This window comes from Pseudorca crassidens, chromosome X, assembly GCF_039906515.1.
Source record: "Pseudorca crassidens isolate mPseCra1 chromosome X, mPseCra1.hap1, whole genome shotgun sequence".
Lineage (NCBI taxonomy): Eukaryota > Metazoa > Chordata > Mammalia > Artiodactyla > Delphinidae > Pseudorca > Pseudorca crassidens.
This window is the reverse complement of record NC_090317.1, coordinates 45201312-45220835: the sequence shown is the minus strand read 5'-3', so window position 1 is coordinate 45220835 and position 19524 is coordinate 45201312. Positions and strand designations below refer to the sequence as shown.

At 38.2% G+C, this 19524-nt stretch overlaps 1 protein-coding gene across 6 annotated transcripts in view; it reads left to right on the top strand.

The window, feature by feature from the left end:
• The window catches only part of CENPI (centromere protein I), a 61262-nt gene that overhangs the window by 12544 nt on the left and 29194 nt on the right, over positions 1-19524 (top strand). Inside the window, exons 1-8 of one of the 6 annotated variants that reach the window (XM_067724220.1) lie at positions 579-628; positions 1739-1808; positions 2369-2604; positions 3227-3364; positions 7442-7560; positions 7842-7949; positions 18788-18836; positions 19106-19152. In XM_067724220.1, the coding sequence (XP_067580321.1) occupies positions 2382-2604; positions 3227-3364; positions 7442-7560; positions 7842-7949; positions 18788-18836; positions 19106-19152 (684 nt within the window). In that variant the 5' untranslated portion in view covers positions 579-628; positions 1739-1808; positions 2369-2381. Of the gene's footprint in view, positions 1-541; positions 757-799; positions 915-1738; positions 1809-2368; positions 2605-3226; positions 3365-7441; positions 7561-7841; positions 7950-18787; positions 18837-19105; positions 19153-19524 lie in introns of those variants that run through there. The other 5 variants (XM_067724218.1, XM_067724219.1, XM_067724222.1 and 2 more) reach the window with 5 other exon arrangements.

Here is a 19524-nt window from a genome sequence, read left to right as displayed (position 1 = left end):
CTCAGGATATACGTTTCCAGCATACTCTAGAAGGTATGCGTGCCCATCCTCGGTAAAAGGAGGGCAAATTCAGCCGCCGTCCTTTCCTCCCACCTCCTAGCGACAGCTTCAGAGGTGTCAGACCCTTTAACCTAATTCTCTTGCCCAACATGGGAGAAGCAGCTTTAATTGAGAAGTTTGCAGTTTCATATTTTCCTACAGATTCAAAGCCCGACATTTGGGGTCAATCTGAGCAAATGGATCACTGTAATTGGTCTTGTTAAACTCAAGAACCGAGATACTAATTGTTCCGTTTTAGGCACAGTGACGAATGGGAACAATATTAGAACAGTGGGAACATCAGCCAATCGGCTGATTTCAGCAGCAACTGCCCGCTAGCCGGGCGTACCCGGGCCTGGCGGGTGTGGCCGGCGGCTCTGAGGAATTGCGTTTGCGTCAGCGTGGGCGCGCGCGCCGCCTCGCGCCATTGAGCTGTGACCCAACCAATCAGGCTTCAGCAGAGCGCGCGGCTCCGCCCTGAAGCCCCCTGTGTCGCCTCGGAAGCGCATGCGCGGGGCGGAGCCCGCTCATTTGAATCCGGGAGGTGACGTTTGGACTCCAGAGGCTTTGGGACTGAGGAGTATTTTAGGTGAGGTGCTTTTAAACACCGGGCAAAGTGGGAGCCCCGAGGCCGAAGGGAATCAATCTCCTGACTTCTGAGTAAGACTGTCCTACAAGGTGTCGGGTTTTCCCCCAGAACGGGAATCTGCCCAATGGGTCAGTTGTCGCGGCCAAGTTCGGTCCTTGCTGGGGCAGGCTGTGAAAGGGGGTCCTTGGGGAGCGATGGGACGGTTCCACTGGAAAGGGCCAGAAGCTGCTCGCCCGCCCTTCTTTCGTAGGACCCTAAAAAACAACTCGGAACCTGGAACCTCTCGGTGGGTTAGACATGCATATTGCTCTTCTGCTCCAGCCTCATCTGTTCTAGGGAGGTGGGGTTGAGTGTCATTACGACCATTCCCTTAGTTTTTCCTATTTGAAGCCCAAAACTTAGAAGTCATTCTGGCTTCCTCTCTTTCTTTTTCCCTACATCTAATTCCTTTATTACGGCCTTGCCCAGTCTCCTTCCAAAACATTTCACAAATACCATCATTTTCTACCTTTCCTACCATTTACACCTTAGGCCAGGTTCAGATTGCAGTCATATCTCTTCTGGACTTTTGCTAGACCCTTTTAATTGTCTATTTCCACTCCTGCACCCCTAACATTCTATTCTTCGTACTGCAGCTAAAATGATCTTAAAACATAAATCAGATGGTATCACTCCCCTCTGTAACAGTCTTCCCTTCCCCCATAGTTGCCTATGACACTTAAAAACCAAATTCCTTGTTCTGGCTTACAAGCCCCAATATAGCAGTCGCTGTCTGCCTTTTTGACTTCGTCTCCTACTACTCTGTACCTCTTTCATGCTACTGCCCCCACCGACCCTCGCCTCTTACTGGTGTTGTTGCTGTTTCTTTAACACACAGAGCTCTTGCTTTAAGGTCTTAGCATATCTTGTTCTTTCCTCTCCATGAAATACCCTTCCACCAGCTCTTAACATGGTTGGTTCCTCCTGGCATTCAAATCTCAGCTTACAGTTCACATCAGAGAGGCATTCTCTGAACACTTATTCCAAAGTAGCTTCTCACCCCCACCTCTTTTCTATGACATCACTGTATATTATGTTCACTATTATTTACTTATTTATTGACTCTCACAGCTCCTCTTCACTCCACCCCCATAAGTTTCATGAGAGCACAGACCTTGACTGTTTTGTTATTTTATCCCTGGTGAGTAGAATTGTGCGTGGCATATATTGTAGATGATGCTCAGTAATTATTTATTGAATAAGTGAATTATCGGGGCATGTTTCTGTTCTGAGAATCCTTAGTTTGGCCACCAGTTTGTCTTTAACTTAGCACTGACAAAGCAGGCAGTATTAAAGATTAAAAGCAAAATCAAGGCAGGGTGGAGAAAAATAGGAGCGGAGAAAGTAACATTGAGTTCATGAGATGGATTAGTTTTGGACTCACTTATGTGATATAGCCCTTTTAAGAGAATTTGTTATGTTGCCTGTACTCTTACTGTTTTTTTCCCCTCACAAGGCCGGCTAGTGAATGTTACCTTGGAGAGTCATTTCTGTTCCTATTTAGGTCAAGGGCTTTTTGAGAAAGTTAACCTATAGCTTTTGTTGCCTGGATTGCTGTCAGTTTTTTTATTGTGTACTTGTATGCTAGGTCCTCTGTACTAAATGTGGGAATACAGGCATGTGTGATCCCTGTCTTTGTGGAGTAAAAAGGGAGGGACAGTTTGGCTGGTTAATGGTAACTTGACACTTGTTTCTGTATAGAACACGTGTAGTAATGTCACTTCAACGGAAAGTTAAGAACTCTCAGGCACGAAAGAGGACTTCACAAGGTAGTAATAGCTATCAGACTACACTCTCAGCCTGGAAAGTAACAGAGGACCTAAGTGACTCAAAGAGCATCTCGAAACATGGACAAAACAATCCAGTGGAAGATTATGAACGTGCTGATGATCAAGCAGAAGGCGCTCTGCAAATAGCACTGACATACTTTGAGAAAGGTAAGACAGATTGTTTTCCTTATGTTAAGTCCTATTCCTTTAAAAATATTCAGACTTTTTTTCTTAAGGATTTTTAAAGGAAAGCATATTTTTGCTCATTTGTGATTTTTGTTTATTTAATGGACATTTATTGAGCACTTACTACGTATCAATATGCTAGGTACTAGGGATATAGCAACAAAGCATGTTCCTGGCAGAGTGGTTTCCAAACTGTTACACATTGGGATTTCCCGAGAATCTTTAAAACCCACTGGTACCTGGCATCCACTCTTAGACTTTCTGATTTTATTGGTATGGGATACAAGCTAGGCATTGGGATTTTTTAATGGCTCCTTAGGTGATTCCAATGTGCAGCAAAGTTTGGGAACCACTGCCCTAGTTTTTGAAACAGCTTAGTCTAAGTTCAGTGCTTTTAGTTAGTTTAGAGCAGAGAAGCCAGGGCAGGATTCAGTTTTCCTGCTTTGCTGTGAAGTATTCAAGGGTTTTAAAGGCTTTGAAGGGTTTTTAGGAAGACATCTTTTACGTAAAGCTATTCCTTTGAAGAATCCTAATTTGTAACTGTTGAGGCTGAGGAGTGAGAGAGTTTTAAAATCCTCACTATTTAATACTGTTCCTCTTCCAGGTTCCATTAAAACTTCACAGAGTAAAGATAAAACCTTGGAGAAACACTTGAAAACTGTGGAAAATGTGGCATGGAAGAATGGCTTAGCTCCAGAAGGAATCGACATTCTATTAAATGTGGCACTCAGTGGCAAATTTGGTATGTCAAGGGGATAAATTTTTCAGTTTGCTATTTGTTTTGCCTTTCAGACTTTGAATTAGATTGTTGATTGGAATCAGCTGCAGTTAAAGAACTATATATTTTCCTATTCTCTTCATAAAACCAATCTGATAAGATTATATCAATAAGATGGGCCTTTCTTGTGTTCAGACTACCTTATGAACTAAAAGTTTCTATGTGCATATGCTGAAAATGGCTAGTTATCACATATCTTTACAAATAAAATGGGCCTCTCACTGTTGTGGCCTCTTCCGTTGCGGAGCTACAGGCTCCGGATGCACAGGCTCAGCGGCCATGGCTCACGGGCCCAGCCGCTCCGCGGCATGTGGGATCCTCCCGGACCGGGGCACAAACCCACGTCCCCTGCATCAGGCGGACTCTCAACCACTGCGCCACCAGGGAAGCCCCAATAAAATGAATTCTTGTCACCAAATACATGGGAGCCATTTTTAGTATTTCTCTTAGGAAGGATAGATAATAATTTAAATAGTGTTGCCAGAAGGCACATTAAGAGATCACTTGGTCTATTTTATTGCCTTTAGGTTCACTTATCTATGGCAAGTCCCTGTTGATACTGTCTCCATTCCAGTCTCTGTGGCCTTAATAGTCAAGATGCTTTTTCTTTTGTGCCAATGCTTCCTTTTCTGTTCTAAGTTCATTTGTAATGGCAGTGGGGGGAGATTCTTAGAAAGAAATAATATCTGTCCATTATTCTTTTTACTTGAGAAGAACCTTTTTACCTACCCTCACCCAAATTTAGACTTAGAGAGTATTTTAGCCCTTGAACATTCTCATTTTAAAGGTGAGGAAACTGAAGCCCAGAGTGGTTAAAGAGACTTGCTTAATCTCAGAGCTAGAACTGGGGAACTCAGATCTCCTAACTCCCCTTCTAGTGTTTATGCTGCACCACACTGCTACTGGGTTTTCTCCTTTTTTTTTTTAAATTAAGACACCTATCAAAATTGAATACTTTATATACCATTTTCTAGCCCTTGCATATTGGGTTCCTTTGTGCATACCCTATCATGTTTGCAGGTGTGTGTGTGTGTGTGTGTGTGTGTGTGTGTCTGAGAGAGAGAGACAACACATTACTAGCCAAATTCAGTATATGACTTCCAGGAATTTTAGTTCTCTATATTTTAAAAAAATTTTATTTATTTATTTTTGTCTGTGTTGGGTCTTTGTTGCTGCGTGCAGGCTTTTCTCTAGTTGCGGCGAGTGGGGGCTACTCTTCGTTGCAGTGCACGGGCTTCTCATTGCAGTGGCTTCTCTTGTTGCGGAGCACGGGCTCTAGGTGCATGGGCTTCAGTAGTTGTGGCACGCGGGCTCAGTAGTTGTGGCTCATGGACTCTAGAGCACAGGCTCAGTAGTTGTGGTGCATGGGCTTCGTTGCTCCACAGCATGTGGGATCTTCCTGGACTGGGGCTCAAACCCATGTCCCCTGCATTGGCAGGCGGGTTCTTAACCACTGTGCCACCAGGGAAGTCCCTAGTTCTCTATTTTTACCTGATTAGTTCTCTTTGTTTTCCTACAAAGTTAAATTTGACCTAATAAAATTGGTCTTCTTCTAAGTGGTTTCAAATTGGTTTTGACAAATTTCTAGGAATTCATATTTAACTGATTAGTGTTTATCGAGAACAATTCTATCTATCCCTTCTCCCCTTAAAACATGTATAGAATGTACAGATGTTTTCTATTTTGGAATTTCTCTTTTCTTTTTTGATATCTCAGAAATTAATGTTTAGAAGGTTTTTGTGATGTTTGCCAGGTCTTATTGCAAATGCATGCATGTTTCAAAATGCATGCCTCAGAGTTAGAAACTTGTATGTAACAATTTAAAAAATAATCTCTGGCTTTCTAGTCTAATTTCGTTTTTCTGTTGAGCTGGAATTTGGTGACATTATATGTAGCCTCATTAATTGCTTTTCTCCTTTTAGTTATTTCTGTGATATCCACCATCACTACCAGATCTTTATATGTAGCTCTTTTGCTAAGTTGAAATACATATTGAGGGGCAGGTGTGCTAGAAATGTCATAATTAGGTACAAAGGGACTTTGGACTCTTTAGTAATTGAAAAGTCACTGGGAAGTAAGAATAGAGTCTATATTGAATTCTCCCTTTGAATTTGGTACATGTGTAAAGTGTTAGCGGTCAGACTGTTGTAAACTTTACAAGGGTTGGGGGATGGGAGTAGGGGAGAAGAGAGGAGTAAAAACAAGATACCATGAGACTGGAAAGCAGAGATTTTTATTCTTGTGATTCATTACCTGCCATCACTGCTTCCTTTCTTCTCCACAGAATGATGGGGTAGGAATTGATGAGATATATTGAAGTTATGTAGGATATATAAATCTAGAGATCTGATGTACAACATGATGACTATAGTTAGTAATATTGTATAGAATACTGGAAATTTGCAAGAGAATAGATTTCATGTGCTCTTACCACACACAAAGAATGGTAACTATGTGAGGAGATAAAATGTTAATTAACTTGACTGTAGTAGTCATTTTATTATATATAGGTATATAGTATCTGCCGGGTGTTGGTTCCAGGACCCCCTGCGGATACAAAAATCCTAGGATGCTCAAATCCCTTGATAAAATGGCGTAATATTTGCATATAACCTACACACATCCTCCTATATACTTTAAATCATCTCTAGATTACTTATAATACCTAATACAATGTAAACACTATGTAAATAGTTGTAAATACAATGTAAATGCCACGTAAATAGTTGTCTTGTGTGGCTAATTCAAGTTTTGTTTTTTGGAACTTTCTGGAATTTTTTTTAAACGAATATTTTCTGTCTGTGGTTGGTTGAATCCACAGGTGCATCTTATCCATATCCATATGGATATGGAGGGCTGATTATATCATATCATCATGTTGTGCATCTTAAATATATACAGTTTTTATTAAAAAAATAAGAGGTCTACACTAGTAGGAAAAGAAAAGATGTATAAGATGTTTCTGAGAATGCTACTTGCAGGCGAAGTTAAGAACAGTGTTATCTTGGTGAATGGATGTGATCACCGTGCTATAATGCATGTAAGACAGCGTTTAAAGACCTGTATGTTTCTAAGAATGCTACTTGTGGGAGAAATTGAGAACAGTGTTATACTGAATGGATGTGATTACCACGCTATAATACCTGTAAAACAGTGGTTAAAGACACATGTATCCAAGATATTGTTGAGGCTTCTACTTGCATGAGAAGTTGAGAACACTGTTTTTTCCAGTGAATGGTTGTGATCACCACTGTATAATGCGAATAAAACAATGTTTAAATACAAAAAGAAATTGATGATATACATGTATATTTAATTATTGAAGCCTTAATAAGCAGAAGTTGACATAGGGTATACACAAAACTACTTGCAAACTCACTTCTATTAGCAGATGGGAGGATAGCATAGAAGCCAAGAGAGTATGATGGAAAGATTGGACCAATATAGAATGATATTACTACCAGCTAATAGTATAGTTGTTTGATTCTGCTATCCTTCCCACTTTTGGGGGGGGAATGGAGACTAGAAATATATCTATTTATTCTTAAATGTAGCAGCTCATGCAAGATATCTTAGAGTAGCTTTAAATAAATCAGAATCTATTATGCCATTTTAAAAAGTCCTTGAAATTTTCCTAGGAGTAAAAGACTTCTTTTGAGGTGTAATTCACATACCATAAAATTCACCCTTTTGAAGCATACAATTCAGGTTTTTTTTTTTTTTAGCATATTCATAGAGTTGTGCAACCATCACCACTATCTAATTTCCAAACATTTTCATCATGCCAAGAAGAAATCCTGTACTCATCCTCCCTTGTTAGATAAAAATATTAGAACCAAAGAATTTGCTTTATAGTTTATATTAAAAGTTAAAGGTACATTTTTGTTTCAAACTATGTTTTATAATGATGATAAGAGATATTGAATATTATTTTATTGCCTTCAATGTGAAGTGAACTTTTTAGGACTAAGAGTTAATAATAGTAAGGAAACAGTCAAGATCCCAAAATGTAGTTTGATTTAGAGTTTGTCTGCTTTCCAGGGAGTGCTGTAAACACTCGGATATTCAAGTGTATGATTCCAGCAACTCTAATATCAGAAGATTCTGTGGTTACGGCGGTCTCTTGGCTTTGTGTTGGCAAGTGTTCTGGTAGCACCAAGGTAATCTTTTTAAACACTTTGATGGTAAGTCCTTCAGAACTACTTAAGGGCTGGCAAGGAAGAGCCACTTATGGAGTAATGGCAGTGGCCTTTTGTGCAAAGCCTGTAGTTTTGGAACAATGTAGCTTGATGCAAGGAGTCTGTTCAAACAGAAATTTTTACTGAGAGATAAAATTTATTATCCTTCTTTGTGCTAGAGGCTTCTAAAACAGCCCTGAGGGGGAAATTAAGCTCTCTGCAAGTTATATTTCTCTAAAGATAAGCATTTTGTCTCTCAATAGGTACTTTTTTATCGTTGGCTGGTTGCAATGTTTGACTTCATTGATCACAAGGAGCAAATTAACTTACTCTATGGCTTCTTTTTTGCTTCATTGCAAGATGATGCACTGGTAAGTAAAAATTGGACAGCATCATGCATCGATCAAATGGTACGCGCTTGTATATCGATGCACCATATGTGCTTCAAAGTGCCACACCACTTTCCTTACTTATTTTAAAATATATGAAACACATAGAAAAGTATAAAGAGTAACATAAAAAACATCTTTACACCTGTCTCTCAGTTTAACAAATAAAATTTTTATAGCATTTGCTTTATATCTTTTTTAAGGAAATAATTGTAACAGATAGAATTGAGTTCACATTGGAGTCTCTTTGCTGATCTAGAGCAATGATTGCCACCTTTTCCCTTTTAAACCACTTCAACAGGGTCCTTGGAGTCACTTATTGTACAGTTTCTTTTTTCTTTTTTTTTAACATCTTTATTGGAGTATAATTGCTTTACAATGGTGTGTTAGTTTCTGCTTTATAACAAAGTGAATCAGTTATACATATACATATGTTCCCATATCTCTTCCCTCTTGCGTCTCCCTCCCTCCCACCCTCCCTATCCCACTCCTCTAGGTGGTCACAAACCACCTAGCTGATCTCCCTGTGCTATGCGGCTGCTTCCCACTAGCTATCTATTTTACATTTGGTAGTGTATATATGTCCATGCCACTCTCTCACTTTGTCACAGCTTACCCTTCCCCCTCCCCATATCCTCAAGTCCATTCTCTAGTAGGTCTGTGTCTTTATTCCTATCTTACCCCTAGGTTCTTCATGACATTTTTTCCCCTTAGATTCCATATATATGTATTAGCATACGGTATTTGTCTTTCTCTTTCTGATTTACTTCACTCTGTATGACAGACTCTAGGTCTATCCACCTCACTAAAAATAACTCAATTTCGTTTCTTTTTATGGCTGAGTAATATTGCATTGTATATATGTGCCACGTCTCCTTTATCCATTCATCTGATGATGGACACTTAGGTTGCTTCCATCTCCGGGCTGCAGTGAATATTTTGGTACATGACTCTTTTTGAATTATGGTTTTCTCAGGGTATATGCCCAGTAGTGGGATTGCTGGGTCATGTGGTAGTTCTATTTGTAGTTTTTTAAGGAACCTCCATACTGTTCTCCATAGTGGCTGTACCAGTTCACATTCCCACCAGCAGTGCAAGAGTGTTTCCTTTTCTCCACACTCTCTCCAGCATTTATTGTTTGTAGATTTTTTGATGATGGCCATTCTGACCGGTGTGAGATGATATCTCATTGTAGTTTTGATTTGCATTTCTCTAATGATTAATGATGTTGAGCATTCTTTCATGTGTTTGTTGGCAATCTGTATATCTTCTTTGGAGAAACGTCTATTTAGGTCTTCTGCCCATTTTTGGATTGGGTTGTTTGTTTTTTTGTTATTGAGCTTCATGAGCTGCTTGTAAATTTTGGAGATTAATCCTTTGTCAGTTGCTTCATTTGCAAATATTTTCTCCCATTCTGAGGGTTGTCTTTTGGTCTTGTTTATGGTTTCCAGTTTCTTGATTAACACTGTGAAAACCTCATCAGAATTAATGAGGAGAGGATTACTTTTCATGAGATGCCAATGGGCTGATTTTGATAAAATAGCATAATTATTCCCATTGAAAACGTTAATAACTCTAAGAAATCAATCTACTGTCCACATGGAGGACTTTCAAGGACCATCAGTAGTTCACAGACCATGTGAACCATTCATCTAACTGAATTCCTCTTGCTTCTGGAAAGGGAATTCATTCATTGATTTCATTTTTAAAAAATTGACTGTGTTCATTGCATTGATCGAGGCAATGTAGAAGATTCAAAGTTTAGCAGAGAGTTTCCATATTCCAGGGGTTTATAATCCAGTTGGGGGACTAAGGAAAGCAGATAAAGTTAAATAATGTATAAGTTAAATTATCAAAGACAGTATATGTTAACACGAGGATAATAATTGCTGTGATATTCCCAGGAAGGAAAGAACACTGTAAACCAGAGTGATTAGAAAAAGCATCATAAAGTATGTAGGCATTGAGCTAGGCCGTGAAGGTTGTGTAGGATTTGAGATTTGGTGTTTGATATGACAGGAATATTTCAAGCAAAGTTGTGAACTGTGTAAATTGTATTTCAAGAGACCTTAAATAGATCAGATTGACTTAATTACAATTGGTGTCAAGCAGTGGTGGGTGGTAAGGCTGAAAAAGTTGGGTGAGGAAAAATTGTAGAGGTCTTTAAATGTGATGGTAAGGAATTTGAACTTTATCCTATATCCAGTGGGGAAATCACTGAAAAACTTGGGGCAGAACATGTTGAAAGCAACACTGTAGGAAGCTGTATCTAGTAGTGCCAAACATTATGAATTATGATGGAGGCTAGAGTCAGGAAAACTAATTAGGAGACTAACTTGATGATGACATCCTAAACTAGCAGTTCTCAGATACGCTCTGTGGACCCCTTGAGGCTCCCTGAGAACCTTTCAGGAGGTCTCAGTGGTTCAAGTTATCTTTATAGCAATATCAAGATGTTATTAGCTATTTTCACTGTGTTGACATTTGTACTGATGGTGGATAAAACTGCTGGCGCCTTAGCACAAATAAGGGCAGTGGGGCCAGACTGTACTAGTGGTCATTGTGTTCTTCACTGCAGTAAAAAACAAAAATGCTAGTTTCACTTAATACTGTCCCAAATGAAGCAGTAAAAATTACTTCATTAATTATATTAAACTTCAACCTGTGAGACACATCTTTAATATTATGTTTGATGAAATGGGAAGTACAAATAAATCCCTTCTGCATACTAAAGTACAACAGTTGTCCTGAGGAAAAGCACTTGTGTGATTGAGTTGTGAGCTAAACCAGCTGCTTTTTTCACAGAATACCATTTTTACTTCAAAGAGTGACTGACATATAAAATGTGGTTATTCAGACTTGGGTATTTGGCAGATGTTTTCTTGAAAATGAACAAAGTGAGCTGGTCATTTCAAAGAAAACAACTGGCACTGTTTTTTGCCAGTGATAAAATTTGAGCTTTTAAGCGAAAATTACAAGTTTGGAAAATTTGTATCTGCCACTGTGAACTTGACAGCTTCCCAATACTTAAAGACTTTCCTGATGAGGATGGTAGCAATATTAATGAATGTGATTTTTAGATATTGTATAATGAAATGTGTCAATATTTGGAAGCTTGGTATAGCTGATTTCCAAATTATCAAGTATGATATTATGAAATTATGCATGGGTAAAAGAGCCATCCAAAGTGTAAGATATATCAATGAATTTTAATGGAACAGAGTACAAAGACGGTTCATTGATAAGATTTCAGATTCCACATTGCAGCTGTTCCCTAAGAGGCTATCACTTACCAAGTTTTAGTGAAGTATCAAAGACTAATATCCGCGATTTTCTGAAAAGGCTATTAAAATATTACTTTCTTCTCCAACTACATATCTGTGTGAGGCTGGCTTTTCTTCATGTACTTCAATCAGAACAACATATTGTAGCGGATTTAATGCAGAAGCAGAGAATCCAGCTGTATTCTATTAAGTCAGAAACATTAAAGAAATTTGTAGAAATGTAAAACTGTGTCACTCTAAGTCATTTTTGGGGAAAATATAGTTATTTTTCATAAAATATTTCATTTATTGTTAGCATGTGATGGGCTTATTTTTATTTTTATTTTTTGCAGTACGCAGGCCTCTCACCGCTGTGGCCTCTCCCGCTGCGGAGCACAGGCTCCAGACGCGCAGGCTCAGCGGCCATGGCTCACGGGCCCAGCCGCTCTGCGGCACGTGGGATCCTCCCGGACCGGGGCACGAACCCGTGTCCCTTGCATCGGCAGGCGGACTCTCAACCACTGCGCCACCAGGGAAGCCCTGGGCTTATTTTTTAAATGAGTTAGTAAACATTTAAAAATTTCCGAGTTTTAGTTTCTTATATGGTAAATATCAACAGATATAAGCCAGATAAACAAAAGCTCTTTGGGGTCCTCTAATTTTTAAGAATGTAAAGAGTCCCAAGACCAAAAAGTTTGAGAATCACTATCCTAGACTAAGGGGAATGAAAAATTGAAAGGACAAATTTTAGGGGAAATTGTAAAGGAAGAATTGACTTGCTACCTATATTGGATTAAGGGAAGGGTCAAGAGATGAAGAGCCAAGTTTTTAAGGCAGCATGACTCAGAATGATGGTACCTTTGACCGTAAAAGGGAATTTGTGAAATGGAGGTAGTTTTGGAAGGAATATAATATGTTTGGCTTTAGATGTACAAAGTTTGAGGCTACATCCTTTAGAAATTCACTCAATGAACATTTATTAACCACATAATATGAATGGCATTGAACTAGTATTAGAAATACAAATATGAGTTAGAATAAGTTAACTATAAGCCTCATATAGTTAAATTATATGAGGCTTATATGCCAGGCACTAGTATACTTTATATACACAGTATTTCATCATCTCTAAGATGCCATTAGTGTTAAGATGCATCATTATCTTATGAACCATTACAATAGAATGCTGCCATTAAAGCTATCACATGATATGGATTTTAGGATTAGTTCTGTTTTCAGAGATGTTAAAATGTAGAGAAAGAAATGTTAGACTATGTAAAATATTTTTTTCCCAGTTCTGAGGGTCTGAAAGTTCTTTTCTTACATCAGTATTCTAAAAAAAAATTTATTGAGCACCTACTATTTTCTACACTTGTGCTACCAGTATAGTAGCCACTAACTTCATTTGACTAAGTGAGCACTGGGAATGTGGCTAGGCCAAACTGAAATGTGTTGTAAGTGTAAAACACACACTAGATAAGAAGTGGTTTTAACTCACGTGAACCTCTTGCGAGCCTTATGTGGTATACACTTTTTTTTTTTTCTTTGTGGTATGCAGGCCTCTCACTGTTGTGGCCTCTCCCACCGCGGAGCACAGGCTCCGGATGCGCAGGCTCAGCGGCCATGGCTCACGGGCCCAGCCGCTCCACAGCACGTGGGATCCTCCCGGACTGGGGCACGAACCCGCGTCCCCTACATCGGCAGGCAACTCCCAACCACTGCGCCACCAGGGAAGCCCTGTGGTATACACTTTTATCCCCATTTTAGAGATGAGGAAGCTGAGGCACAGAGAAGTCAAATAATTACCCAGAGTCACGTGACTAGAGCCAGAATTTATGGAAAATGATATTCCCATTTTAGAGATGAGACAACTGAGGCTTGGAAAAGTTACATAACTTGGCTAAGGTAAGCTATCTAGTAAGAGGCTGAGCCTTGAAGGTCTTTAAATGTAGTAGGAGAGAAGATAAGTACAGTGTGAATAAATCCTGTGATAGTATCCACAGAGTTCCATGTGAGTATAAAGGAGAGGTAGCAAAATAAGACTGGGGATCAGGGTTAAAGTCATAGGAATTTGTTTTCAACAGGAAGAGACATGGGTGTTGATGTCAATACGTTTGTGGGTTAGTAAGGGAGATGATTGAGGGAATTCCTGGCCAGTGGTTTTAGTGATTTTTTTTCCTCAAAGTTTCACTTAAGTAGGAGGCAAGGTCTTCTGCTGAGAATGAGGATGGGAAGATAGAATATTATGTTTGAGGAGAGAGTATACATTTTGAAATAGCTTTCGGTGGTAATAGAAATAGGAGGTTAGAGACACCGTTCTGAAGGACCAGATGAGTTTAGGGAGCACGAATTTGTGATAGGTAATTTCTCCAGGGTGGGACAAGGAGGCAAGAGAGTGACCGCCGATGGATCAGGAAGTCTAGAGAGAAAAGGGAGAAGGTGAAGACAAAACAGGGCAGATGGGGAGCACACGCAGCTGAGGTTCAGGATGCCTTGGTGACATTCAGGAAATGTATTGGGTTTAAAAACTGGAATAATAGAAATTGTAGCAGTGGAGTTTAAGATTTCAGGAGGGGGTGGTTCAATGTGATGACAAGATTCAGAGTGACAATGGGGTGAGTTGTTGAAGTAGTGTGAGGGGATGAAGGTTATTGGAATTGAAATTTTCTCTATCCTTATGGATTTATTGTTGTTGCTGCCCATTTATCAATTATAGAGGGAGGTATGTTGAAAATCTCCCACTATGAAGGCAGATTTGTTAGTTTTCCTTTAAAGTTCTGTCAAATTTTACTTTATATATTTTGAGTCTATTATTAGGTATATGCACAATTATAGTTTTCATATATTGTCCTGCTGAATCAAACCTTTATCATGGAGTTGCCCTTTGTTAGAAATGCTTTTTGTTTTAGTCATTTCATTTGATATTGACATTGGCTAGTATATTGCTTGGTATATTACCATCTTTTGGTTTTTTGAAAAATCTTCTTTTGCCCTCATGTCTTAGATGCCCCTTTTATTTATTTATTTTTAAAAAACTATTTTCTTTTTATATTTTTGGCTGCATCAGGTCTTAGTTGCGGCACGTGGGATCTTTCGTTGCAGCACGGGCTCTTCGTTGTGGTGCGCGGGCTTCTCTTTAGTTGTGGCGCGGGCTCCAGGGTGTGTGGGCTCTGTAGTTGTGGCGCACAGGGTCCAGAGCACATGGGCTTTGTAGTTTGTGGCACTCGGGCAGGCTGTCTCTTTGAGGCTCACAGTGTGGGCTTTGTTGCCCCATGGCATGTGGGATCTTAGCTCCCCAACCAGGGATCGAACCTGCATCCCCTGCATTGGAAGGCAGATTCTTTACCGCTGGACCACCAGGGAAATCCCTTAGATGCCTCTTTTCAATAGCATATAACTAGATTTTATTTTTAAATCCTGTCTGATGATTTTCACTTTTACCTGGAAAATTAGTTTATTTACTTTTGTAGTGATTGTTGATACAGTAGAAATGAATTGAAATATCAGTATCTTATTTTGAGCTTTCTAAATGATCTGCTTTTTTCTGATTCTTTCCCTCATCCCTCTTATTTTGGATTGATTGTGGTTTTCCCCCATTCTTGGTTGGAAATTACACATTCTGTGTGTGTTGTTTTAGCTGTTATTGTACCTATTTTAACATGCATATATAGTGTAAAATGTAAAACAGTGTCATCCTTCTTACTGTTTTTCTTTTGTTTGGAAAATGTAGTTATTTTTCATAAAATATGTCATCTAGCATATAATGGGTTTATTATTTTTTAATGAATTAATAACTTTATAATGTTCTCAGTTTAAATTTTTAATTTTTTTTCTTAAAGTCTAAAGGTAACTAATATCTTTACCTTCATCTTGAATGATACAAGGACCTTAGAATGCTTTAACTCTGATCACACCCCTCCCAGATTATATGCTATTATCTGGTTTTAGTTCTGGCTCTTTCTTCTCCATCCTCCTCCACATACACATACAGTAGACATTATTTTCTTCACAGTTGGTGTTTGTCTAGATTTGCCCACATATTTGCCAATATCTTTGCTCATCATTTGTTTTTGCATCTCAGACCTTCAATCGAGTTCATTTTCTAGAATATTCTTTCAGTAAAATCTTTGCCTAAAAATATCTTTACTATGCCCTTGCTCTTGAAAATTGGTTCTGCTGTGTGTAGAACTCTAGGGTGACAGTGAAATTCTCTCAGGACATTGACAATATTGCACTGGCACCTCCTTTCCATTGTTGTCGAATCAGTCTAATTGTAGTATGTCATTTCTTTTCTCGCTGGATACTTTTTTAAAACAGCTTTGTTGAGATGTAACTCACATACCATACAGTCCACTTAAAGTAAAATCCACTGGTTTTTAGTATGTTCACAGATATGTTCAACCATGAACAGAGTCAGTTTTAGAACATTTTCATCACCTCAAAAATCTCATACCTCTTGGGAAACCAAAAAAGTCATGTGACTTGCTTTATTGTGACATTCTTTCACTTTATTAAAAAAAAACTCATACCTTTTAGCTATCACCCCCATCTTCCTATTTAGAGGTTCTTAAGCAACTCTTAATCTATTTTGTGTCTTTAGAGATTTGCCTATTCTGGACATTTCACATAAATGGAATCATACAATATGGGGTCTTTTTTTCTTTTTCTTTTCTTTTTGTTTTTGGCTGCCCTGCGCAGCATGCAGGATCCTAGTTCCCCAACCAGAGATCAAACCCAGGTTCCCTAGAGTGGAAGCACGGAGTCTTAACCACTGGACCGCCAGGGAAGTCCCTAATATGGGGTCTTTTTTGACTGGCTTCTTTTACTTAGCATAATGCTTTCAAGATTCAGCCATGTTGTCAGCATGTATGAGTCCTTCATTCTTTTAACCTGTTATCTTTTTTCCATAATGTAAAATTTACCATTTTAACTATTTTAAGTGTTATTAATGGTTATAAATTTTTAAGTGTTATTAATTTTTGTGTTATTAATTGTTATTAATTGCATTCATAATGTTGTACAACCATCACTGCTATCTATTTTCAAAACTTTTGTATTACCATAAACAGAAACTCTCTAGCCAGTAAGCAATAACTCCCCATTCCTCCTCCACCCAGCCCCTGGGAACCTCTAATCTACTTTCTGTCTATGAATTTGCCTATTCTAGGTGCCTCATATAAGTGGAATCATCCAGTATTTGTCCTTTTGTGTCTGGCTTCTTTCACTTAGCGTGTCTTCAAAGTTCATCCATGTTATAGCATGTGTCAGAACTTCATTTTTATGGCTGAATAGTATTCCATTGTATGTTTATACCACATTTTGTTTATCCATTGTCTGTTGATGAACCCTTGGGTTGTTTCTATCTTTTGGCTAACATTAATAATGCTGCAGTAAACGTTGGCATGCAAGTGCCTGTACAAGTCCCTGCTTAGAATTCTTTTGGATACATACTTAGGAGTTCTTCCAGGCAGGGACTGAGCCTCTTATAACCCAGGTATTTAGTATTGTAAACTTCATAAGAGCAGACCTTTTTGTCTGTTTTATCCACTGCTTAATAAGTACTTGTTTCATGAGTGAATGAATGAATAGGAGCTATTCATAAATGTTTGTCAAATAATTGCAATATACTTGAGTAGTTTTCATGATGCTGACTAGAGAGTTTCTTGCTCAGCATGGCAGAGGGGAAGGGGGCCTGCTTTTTTTCTTTTTCTTTTCTTTTTTTCTATCTTTTAAAAAATACTTACTGAAGTATACATACACAAAATTACTTATAAGTTATCAGCTCAATTAATTTTTATAAACCGAACATATTTGTATAAATATCAGCCAGATCAAGAAGTAGGGATCCTAACTTTTAAAAGCATTAAAAGTCACAACTTGGCAGGCGCCTGACTCTGTAGTGACTGAGATGTGGTGGTTAACTATTTGCCAGAAAAGCAATTGTAAAGTCTTAGATGCACATGAATTTTTCCTTTCTAGATGTGATTAAAGGAGAATGTCAGATAGAATGCTGGGACCTAGGGTGGCACTCGTTTCATACCCAACATGATAAACAGTATTGCTAATGGTTCATATCCTAGGGATGTGAGGCAGTGAGTTTCTTTTGTTTTTTGGTTTTTTTTTACTGAAAGTTACTATATTTTGTGTACAATGTGGCAGACTTGGTCATAACATGTATTCTTTCCTTAAAAACAAGAAGACCCTATATATAAATCCACACTTATTACAAGTATGTTCATTCTTTATCAACCCATTTCTAAGTAAAGGAGTGGCAATATGGAATGCTGTACTTCAAAGTTTAGAATCAAGACTACTAAATTTGAGTTTGTTTAAAGAAAATCTTTGCTTTTGTTGCCTTCTCTAGTCCTATTTAATAATTTACTTTTTCAGTTTCCTAACGTTTAAAGCAGGTATTGGCAATTTTTTTCTTAAAGGGCCAGGTAGTAAATATTTAGGTTTGAGTGCCATACTGTCACAAGTACTCACTCTGCTGGTGTAGTGCAAAAGCAGCTACAGACAGTAAATACATAAATGAATGACTGTGTTCCAATAAAACTTTATTCACAATAACCAGCAGTGGGCTGGATTTGACCCACAGGTTGTTGTTTACCCATCCCTCCAATAGAGTATTATTTCCTTGTCTGATAAACAGATATTCTTAATTTAATGAACTCTAATTTATTGGGTTTTTTTATGTTTTATTTTATGGTTATCATTTTTTTTTAATGAAAGAAAAACACTGCCACCCTCTGGTCCTGAAGATATTCTACTCTAGTTTTCTTCTAGAACAGGTATCAGCAAACTTTTCCTGTAAAGGGCCAGATAGTGAATATCTTAGGCTTTGCAGGCCACTCAGTCTGTGTCACAACTGCTCAGCTCTGCTGTTGTAGTGAGAAAGCAGCCATGGCCAATACATAAATGAGTGACTGCGGCTGTGTTCCAGTAAAGCTTGATTTGCAAAAACAGGTGGACTGTAGTTTGCTGACCCCTGATCTAGAATAAAACCTCAACAAATGGACGCTCAAAATGAAGTGGTATAAGGGAACCAAGGAATCATTTAGTAGTTTAACAAATTTATTATGTGATATTTGCCAAACTGAGGGCTAAATGATTAATTAAATTCTGGTATATCCACTCACTGGAATATTAAGATCATTGAAAATGATCATTTTGAAGACCAAGTAACATGGGAAAACACTTTTAAGTGGGAAATCAGGATAAAAATTTTAAGTTTGTATCTTAATAAATATGGACCTACTAGAAGGAATACATGAATTTTTGTTAGGTAGAAGAATCTTTTTCTGGTTTTCAAATTGTCTGCATTGTCGTTGTATTCCAAAAATAACTTTAAAATGGCATAAAGGGGTGCCAATTAAAACTATTGTTTTTTTTTATCACTACTATGTAGTATGAAAAAGAGAAGCTTTGTAAAACTATTGTTCAATGAAGTCCCAAAGCCTTTTTTCTTAGTATAAGATTGACATTTGAGGAAAATGCATTGTTGCTCTGTTCAAGATATATTGTCATTTTTTTCTTTTATTTTTTATATTTTGACAGTGCCCTTATGTCTGCCATTTGTTGTATTTACTTACCAAAAAAGAGAATGGTGAGTATTTTCATTCCAATTGTATTACATTCACTCTGTGGAATTAGCATTTGTATCGGCCTTTATAAAGTTAACTGTTAGCATTAGTTCTATGACAAGGTTTTGTGGGATTTCTTTTTAGTACTTTTATCTAAGAGCATCTGCTTAATGGCTTAACTGAACAGCGTAATTATATATATTCTTAATGTGTTGTAAGGAGAAGCTATCTGAACAAGGTTTCTTTTTATTCTGAACCACAGACTAGTAATTCTTTTCTTTACCTTTTCTAGTCAAACCATTTCGTGTGAGAAAACTGCTTGATCTTCAGGCCAAAATGGTGAGTACTGAAAAGACCTAAGACTGGCCAGTGTACTTTGTGCTAGGTACCGAGCTAGACTTTGCGGATGTAAAATCGAATGCGTCATTACCTTCAAGGAACTTAATTGCCTGGGGAGCTCAGTCAACAAAATAAAATATCAGAATCAGACTGGGGTCAAGGAGGAGTGGTGATGGTGAGTAGAATTTAACTAGGCCAAGAAAGAAGAGAAGGGCACTCTTGGCAGAGGGAACAGCATGAGCAAAGCCAGGTCGATACCAAATAGCAGAAACCGTTTACGGAACTGGGTTGGTATGGCTGGAAAATAAGTGTTAGGGAGTAGTCAAAAATGACTACTTTATTTTATTAAAGTGACTAGCTTATTTATTCTGT